The sequence below is a fragment of the Ipomoea triloba genome, chromosome 8 (assembly GCF_003576645.1).
Source record: "Ipomoea triloba cultivar NCNSP0323 chromosome 8, ASM357664v1".
Classification (NCBI taxonomy): Eukaryota; Viridiplantae; Streptophyta; class Magnoliopsida; order Solanales; family Convolvulaceae; genus Ipomoea; species Ipomoea triloba.
In genome coordinates this window covers 7392698-7401927 of record NC_044923.1, presented here as the reverse complement: position 1 = coordinate 7401927, position 9230 = coordinate 7392698, and the positions used below count along the sequence as shown (strand labels likewise).

The 9230-nt window shown below is 34.3% G+C and overlaps 1 protein-coding gene across 1 annotated transcript; it reads right to left on the bottom strand.

Annotated features, from left to right (window-relative positions):
• Positions 1-5840: 5840 nt before the first annotated feature.
• On the bottom strand, positions 5841-8961 carry LOC116026837 (phosphatidylinositol 4-kinase gamma 4-like). The gene is made up of 2 exons (XM_031268250.1): positions 6767-8961; positions 5841-6498 (listed from the first exon to the last, which is right to left on the bottom strand). Exons 1-2 carry the CDS (start codon positions 8147-8149, stop codon positions 6100-6102), a joined length of 1782 nt encoding a protein of 593 aa, XP_031124110.1. The 5' UTR covers positions 8150-8961; the 3' UTR covers positions 5841-6099.
• Positions 8962-9230: the final 269 nt, after the last annotated feature.

Below are 9230 nucleotides of genomic sequence, written 5' to 3'. Positions count from 1 at the left end.
AAAGATATTCAAGTGTGAAATAGAGACTTTTGTTTCACTATTTTTGTCTTTTTGCCTCCTCTTTTTTATTTATTTATTTAAATTTCTTCTGGTGTTTTCCCTTTTTTTTTTGGTTGTATTTTTTTTTAATGTTTACAGAGCACCTACCTTTTGAGTAGGTCTTAATTATAGGATACACCTTTAAATTCATATTATACAGACTGACCCAATTAAGGGATAAAGTACTGACCAGATTGATTTTTCGTATTATACTATACAGACCGATTCAATTAAGGGGTATCAGATTGATGTTTTCATATGAGAAGGGATTTGAATTCTTCACATCTTTTAAAGAATGAAAATACATAGTCACTTACGTCAACCAAACTGATTACATGATTACATATATCGTTAATTGATGGGCTTATGTTTTTATTAAGATGATAAAATTTAAGTTCAAGCTTTAGATAAATTATTAAGTTGAGAGTTATTGACTTATTGGGTGTTTGATTTATATTTTTATTCACTGTATAAAACATGAAATTTGTATTTTGACTTCCCAAGGGCCAAATGGTATGTAGGAGCATTACTTTAAGGATTGAAGAAAAGCAAAGTATATGCCAGGAATTTAGGAACATTACTTTGAAGTTTGTATTTGTATATACCAAATTTTTGCTTTGTTGAATCTAATTGTATTGGTTGGTTGGACCAGACAAAGGTCTAACTTTATCCTCTTCTTTCTTATACAAAATTAAAATATTAAAAAAAAATTTATCTAGTACAATCAAACCCACTCAAAATAATGTTTCAAACACTCACATGCTAATTTAATGTCAATTTTCTAACAATCTCATCATCAATGAAAATTGATTTTCACGAAAAGAAAATCGATACTATAATGTTCCACAGATGATCCTTGCATATGATAAGTATGTATCAACCTTTGAAGTAGTCTTAGTACAGATATATTTACTTTATTGGGTGTAATAGATACAATATCTTTGAATTGTCTTGCCATTAGTGTAAACAATGATGTATCTTACATCAGAACCCCCAACGACCTTTGTCTAGTTCTCATTAGTGTATCCACTTTAGCCGTGAAGCACATTTTCTAATTTTGTAGGAGTTTCTAAACAATTTGAGCCCTTATAAACAACAATACTTATCACTTGCTTAGGACATAATTTTGTCCATTGACTATAGATTTTGTACCTAATTTAGTCCTCTATCTATTTATTAGCAAAATCATTAAATGAGTATTAAATTTGAGGATAAAATTTGAATTTCAATAATTGAGGGACCATTTCATGCATTGTTTCAATAGTCAAGGGACTGATTTGAGAATTCACTATTTTATGAATTTTGTTATATCTTAATTTTTTTTTCCTTTTTTAATTTTTGAACTGTAAAAAAAGAATTATATCACAATCAAGCACTAATTGTGTGTCTATTTTACACTCTTTTTCATTTTCAAGATTTTCAGTGCGATGGAATAAACATATGTGTGTGTGTGTGTGTGTATGCGCGCGCGCGTGTTTCATTTAAACTTGTGTTCATCCACAAGTTTTAATATATATAGATGTGAAGTTATAACTTGTGGTTTTCCATTAAACCGATTGAAGGTCAATTAAATAAATAAATATGAAACAACTCTAATCTATGTCATATTTTAATGAGCTTTTTAAAATTTAAATTTTAATCGAAATAGTTTTTCCAACATAATTAATTTGCTTAATTTATCAATGATTAATTAATTCAATTAAATCTTGATCCAATCTAGCAAATGACCACTCAAATCACACATTTGTCCTTTTTAATAAGGTCATAAATTTTTTATTTTTATATTGTTAAAATAAAACTAATATTATACAATATCAAGTGAAATTATACAAAATATATGAAGATTTGTATTTGTAGAATTAACTATAAAATATTTAGCAATATTATGTGATTTTGTGAAAATTGTATATATTGCTTGATTTAAAATTGCATAATAATTGCATGTTAATTGCTCAAATGGAACACAATAACTTCATAGTTTGAAATTAAAACTTAGGAATGAATTGTAGTTTAGATGAAACAACACATATTTTCATCGGAGTGAAAAATGAAAGTCTTGAAAATGAAAAAGAAAGTGTAAAATAGACATACAATTAGTGGTCGATCATGGTATAATTCTTTTACTATAGTTCAAAATCTAAAAGTGGGCAGATCCCTTGTGGGCACCTACAATTTAGCCATGTTTACTGAGTCACTAAGTTACTGTAATTTACATCCTGCTAAATACTTTATCAGACCGGCCGTGGTGTAGGGAGCTCTTAGAGTTGGAGATTCAACCTTTTAGTGGAGGTATTGCTTCATTTTCTTATTTGTTGGAAACTTGATAATTGAAATAAATTTTAGTTTCGCATTTGAATATAATAGTCGGTTATGAATAATCGACCGAGAAAACATCTTGAAGTTTGGTTTCAAACATTGGCTACACACTTGTTTCGGTCGGCTTTAGTTGATTATACATTTATACTACGTAGTTATTTGAATTTTTTGTTTTTAGTTATTTTAATTATTACTTAAAATTTGACAATTTCACATCCATAATTATATGGCAGCTTAATTGGGTTTTGCTCAGAGATGGGTCAATCTGATTTTAGAATGTATGTCAATTGTGAGTTACTTTGTGCTAAATTAGGGGAATGAAGTTGGACCAATAATTCATTCTAGGGGGCTTCGTTAAGGGATTCATTATGTCCATATTTATTCACTCTTGTGGGCCTTGTGGCTGAAGTTTTCAATGCAGTGTTGCCTAGAAAGGAACTGCAGGGAAGATTACATAGAATTTTAGTGGCTAGAAGAACTCCTCTAGTATCCCATCTCCTTTATGCGGATAATAGTTACATATTTTTGAAAGCCAACCGAGACGAAGCACAAGAACTAAAATCTCTCCTTAACCATTATGCAATGGCATCAGGTCAGGCAATAAATTTTGAGAAATCCTCTCTGTTTTAGCAAAAATGTTAACCATGATCTAAGGGATTTAGTGGGGAGTATTTTGGGTGTGAGGAGTGTGGGGGGTTCGGGGACTTATCTTAGCCTTCTTATGATTGTGGGTATAAATAGGAGGGAGATATTTGACTTAATAAAATATAGAATCTTGAAACGCACTAATGGCTGGAGACTGGAGTCATAGATTTTTGTTCAAGATGGGTAGGAAATCTTTGTGCGTTCCTAAAAGGTGTGTTAGAATCAAGGGCTTACCACGCACGAAAGCTATAGCTTGTACTGAAGGGTGTAACTTTATTTCCTTACTTATAGTCTACCATCACATTGTTCGAGACATGTTGAATGCTGAACTTAGCCTTTTTATCCTTTACCAACATTCGCCTAACAACCCCAAGCCACAGGGTTGTTCATAGCTTCCGGTCATCAATCAGGGATTTCTCTTTTCATTTAGTTCTTAATATATAATATCAAAAACTTGCTAGCTAGGAGATTTTTCTCAAGTATTTGTATTGTTTGCCAGTGGCGGATCCAGAAATTTTAGTAAGTGGGGGCGAAAATTTTTCTTAAACCGTAAAATATTTAGGAAATATAGTCATAGATTTGTTGTATATAAGCGAAGAATAAAACACATCAAAATTTTATAAAAATACTCGTAACAAAATATAAAAAATAATTAATTTGATAAAATAATTCAAATAGAAAACACATTATAAATTGAATCACTTAAAAAGAATGTAGTTATAAATATTGTTGGATATATATAGACAAAAAAGTAAAACACACTTGAAACTTTATAAAAGACAAAAAATAAAACAACACCTGCTGCTCAGCAGAGTCAAACCCACGCCCTCTACTTTGTGAAAGCACGCACCAATTCAACCATCTCAGCTAACTAACCAATTGTTTACTTATATCATTTTTCATATACTTCTATCTAAAACTGTACTATACATACATATATACATACAAGAGCTATATAGGGGGTGGGGGTGGGGTGAGTGGGGGCAGCTGTCCCCACTGCCCCCATGCTGGATCCGCCTCTGTTGTTTGCTAAGCAATCTGCAAATCGGACAGCTCATGCATTAGTTAAGATGTCTGTTTCTATGCATAATTGCTCGGCGTGGTTTTTTAACCCTCCTGACTTTATTTGTAATATCTTATTGTTGGACCTATATAAATGAAAGTGTTATTTTTTCAACAAAAAAAAAAAAAAAAAAAATTGTTCGTGTACTTACCTAGGATACCTAAGATTAGTGTTAATAGGCTAATAATGCTAGTATGGTCAAAGAATAATAACAGTATGGTAGGAATAATGCTAGTATGTAATATATATATATATATATATATATATATGCAACAAAAGAGCTTAAGGTGCGCTCGCTTGTGTTCAATATGTAGCATAATTGTATTCGAGTCACGATAAACTTCAATTTTACACTTTGAGCATGTGACGACTCCAAGAAGAATAAACGAATAACATGAACTTGAACAATATATTTTTCCTGCTTTCTCATCTTCATATACAATGGATTTATTTATACTAAGTTACTAATACCTATAATAATTAGCCTACCAAAATTATACTAACTATACAAGGTAATGATATATTATGATATACACAATTTTCTTCTAATTTAGGCACAATATTAATTCTCCCACTAATTAAGTTGTACCATACTAATTATCTTACTAATTCTAGAAACATAATTAATTTTTCTTAATTAAGCTATATAATTACAATTAAGGGCATATCGTTCTCCACCTCTTTAAAAAAAGCACCCTGTCCTCGAGGTGTAGAGAGGAATATAATAAACACATCTTTATTGAAGCGGTTCATGCAACTTTAGATAGCGGCTAGTTGGCAAAACAAATGATTGAAATGGTTCTCGAGCTTGATCGTGACACATAAATGACTTCCCTTTTGACTTGTATTGTTTAAAAATATCTCTTGCTCCCCAATATTGAGTTCCGAGTCTGAGGTGTTACTCACAAGTCTTGTCTCAAGATAATCCTCAAGAGACTCTAAGTTGTTGAAATCTTGAGTGTTGCTTTCATCGTGTGAGTGGTTAAGAAAAGAACTGTTGCTATTGATAATTTCTTTGGACTCTGGGCTACTTAGTTCTTTTTGAAAAGTTGGATTAGAATAATTAAGAGTGTAGCATTCCAAAGTGTCATCTTGATCTGTAATTCTCCACACACAACCATCCTCTAAATCGGGATATTTAATGTCTAATACACAACACCCATTGCAAATATTTTGGCCATGAAGAGCTTGTTTGGCTATGAATACATCCAAGATAGACTCAAACCATACCAAAGCTAGGAAGGTTTAACTTTCATCCTTCAAAATATGAATATATTGTACGGGTTCTTTCGTAGAAAAGATCTCATACAATACAAAATCATCAATTGAATATCATACTTGGTGTACAAAAATGAATAAGAATCCAAAAATATTTTTCATAATAATGTAAACTTTTCTATTGCTGTATTTTTTTCAATTTTTTATATACAAAATAATAAGTAAAATAATAATATATTTCTCTGTTTCTTAATCCTCATACACAATGGACCTATTTATACTAAATTACTAATACCAATAATATTATCCTACTAAAATTATACTAACTATACAAGGTAATACAATATACACAATATCTTCCTACTAATCTATAATCAATCCTCCTAATAATTACACACATTAATTAAGTCCCTATTATTTCTTATACTTTTATTTGTATCACCTTGTTCCCAATAATATGTGGCCAAAACCATCAAGTTAAATTAGAAGAGAATATGCAGAAGTTGGATAATGATACTAAGAAGAGCAGAGTTGTTCCCACAAGGAAGGAGAATCCATATCTAACCAAACTTGATTTTTACTTATTATTCAACTTCTCTTAAATATATATCCCAAAATATCAAAGAGTCATCATAGTGAGAAAGTTGAGATCCAAAAAGGGGGGGAAAAAGGGGGCTTTCAGACCACACACAAAAGAGTTGATCCTCCACCTATATAATCATCAATCACTGCTATATATTAGGACCCTTCTGTCCATCTATACTATGGACTTCACTGCCCATTCTCTCTTCTTCTTCTTCTTCTTCTATACACACATTTTACTTCTTATCATCCTCCTCCTCCTCCTTCAATAGCCTCTCGAGCCGGACATCCATGAGCTCCGACACAGTCTGAAGAAATTCAGTTTCATCCCTACTGCCCCGAGCACCCATAGCCTCGCGAACTATCTCCTCAATCGCGGATTCCTTGTTCAGATTCTCCCTGCACATCATGCTGCCAATTCCGAAAGGCGTTAGTCCTCTCTCTGCCCCTTTTTTCAATAGCATTGTCGAGATTCGCAGCACTCGAGCGCACTCCAATGACAGCTCCCACCCGTAGAATCTCAGAAGTGCAATGTCTTCCTCAGCGTCCAGCGACTTTATGTACTCGATCGCCTCTGCTGAGAATGGCTGCCGGGCTTGTGGCCAGTACAGCCAATCAAATGTGCAGTCTTCAAACTGCACAAAATGTTTCACCATATTCTTATCACACAAATCATCAATGCAAAGACAATTATCTAATCTGGTTGAGGTACTACATTGTAACAGAGTCAGTAGTACTCAAAAAAAAAATAAAAAAATCTAATCTAGTTGACTATTATGAACTAACTATTATATAAGTTCTAATTCATATGCATCAAATTCATGTATATTTCCTAAGATAAAAGGATATAACATGCCCATTTTATACTAGCATAATGTATGGAGCAAAAATAAAAGGCCTTACTTTCTCGGGCAAGCAGTAGCCGTGATCTATTGGGGTAAGCATAGTGCGCCTGTTTTCTCCTTTGTTCACCAAAATGTTCCCGGCATGCCTATCTGCATTGGCAGTTCTTATATCGAAAACGCTGATCTTATGCACTTCCTCCACCGGGAAATCCTGAGGTCCAATGTCCTCGCAATTTCCACAGTTACTCATGAACAACTGGAGTGAACCGATTTTGATGTTCTCGGGTGACCACTGAAATCCATCGGGGTAGTGAAAGCCATTGTGCAAGCATTGAACGAGGGCCGTTGGAGGCACCCCGGAGAAGCCAATCTCCCCGCCATTGGAGAATGAGCGAGGGCCGGTTTTTGGATGGTCGAGTAAAAAGGCTGCAACCTCCCTAAAGGCACCTTCCCCAACTTTGGTTCCCCTCTTGAGCCCCTCACCAGTTGGTGATAAAGGTAGGTTCTGAGGGTTATTCACAGCCAACGGTTCCTCATCGATAGGCTTAAACACAGCAACATACTTGTTCCCTGATCCATCCAACATAAGGTAGGTTCCCCCGGTGCCTTCAGACGATCTAATAGGCGTTTTGCCTTTCACCAACCCATCAAGTGCAGAATTGATCAAATCCCACAAAGACTGAGGCAATTTAGCCTTTGGATTGACAATAATTGGCTCCAAAAGGACATCTGGGGAATTCTTGTTTTTTGTGGACAAAGCTTGGAGATCTCGGGTAGGTTCTTTAACTTGTGGGTTCTCGTTCCAATTCGCTGTCGCTGCTGCAACAACAGACAGCTCAACATCCCTATCAACGGGCTTCGCCCAAACCTTAGCCGATTTCTGAACTACCAAGTGAACCACAGCATCAGCAGTGTTCTTATTGATATCATCAATGAGCCTCAAGTCCTCAAGCTTCTCACCATTACAGAACAGATCCTTATCCTCAAGATCAAAGTAGCCATTCCCTTCCTTGGCAATCTGTCTCTTGAGATACCCAACATTCTGATGCCTATCAACATGGAACTCAAAATCCTGCCCACAAGTGGTGCTAACATTGATGACAAGGAGATCAGAGAGCTTAAGTATGAGGTGCAGGAAATTCCCATTCACAACACCATAGTCTCTCACCAAACAATCATTCCTGGACAGCTCCCTCCCTCCAAAAACTAGCTTCTGTCTCTTCACTACAAACCCTTGGCATGTTTGTATCCTCAGCTTCACTGAAGCTATGGAATCAGACTTCAAAACACGCATGGGAACCACAGAACCGCCGACCGTTATATAAATCACAATCGACTCGTTCGTGCAAAGCCCCAACGGGGCATTATTGCTGCTGTGCCTGCTAGACCTCACTGACTCTTCTTGAAAAGGACTTGACAAAGCCACATCCACAGCAGACATTGTCAACTTCTTTCTATAGGCTTATAAATTCAAGGATCCCTTTCTTCTTATTGCCTACAAAAGATTCCTATTCTCCCAGAAACAATGTAAGAACAACAATAAATAGATATTGTTTCAGAGGAACAATGGATAGGCAAAATTACAAGAAAAATTGGACCCAAAAATAACCCTAATGAGAAAAAATGAAGCTAAATATATGCACACACAAAAAAAATCTATAAAATACAAAAAAAATTAAATTAAATTAAATATTGAAACAAGAAACAGAATTGGATCCAAAGAACCAAGCCTGAAACACCCAAACTTTGTCTTCAAGGCAGATTACATTACAGGGAATGCCCTAATAGGGGAGAGGGAGGGTATGATCAAGAAACTCCAAAGATGAGAGCTTTTCAAGATTATCACTGAAAAAACCCCCCAAAATCATCAAAATGAAAACAAAAAAACACAAAAATTAAATAAATAAAAATTCAAATGACACCCCAGGGGAGAATGCAGAATGCAGATTGCAGAATGCAGAAGATGTTGGGGTGAAAAAAAACGTTTGGCTCAACTACTTTTTATTGTTTTCCCAAAGAAGAGCGGATTCTTTACAAACTGAAAGAATCAAAGGACAAATGGGCAAGCGAGACTGACTTTATAAAATTATTGGGAATGAGATGTTCCACAAAGACAGATGAAATTTGAGAGCTTGTGGCATTTCAGTTCCGATGAATTCTCCTGGTTCTTGAATCTCAGGTAAAGATGTTGAAGAGAAAGAAAACCACCCCGGAATTATAGCCGTTGGGTTTGCATTTTGCGTTTGACTGAAAATTTCATCGAAGTTTATGGCCTGATTGAAAACTGTCACTTTGCGGATATATAATACTTTACTGTTTTTTTTTTTTTTTTTGGAAAATAATATTTAAAAAAAAAAAAACTGGAAAATAATACTTTAATACCCCAAATTATAATATTCTAAAGTTCAAAGTTCAAACTTCAAACCATCATTTTTTGCTATTGTTTGAAATTACTCTTTATCTCTTTATTAATACTTGTGGTAAATACAGGCCATGTGCGATTAAATAATGTCAACGAACAA

Coding starts and splice junctions, on each gene's coding strand:
- LOC116026837 (XM_031268250.1), bottom strand. CDS start 8,149: ATGTCTGCTGTGGATGTGGCTTTGTCAAGTCCTTTTCAAGAAGAGTCA. Junction 6,499..6,766: donor GCTACTGCTTGCCCGAGAAA/GTAAGGCCTTTT, acceptor CATTTTGTGCAG/TTTGAAGACTGCACATTTGA.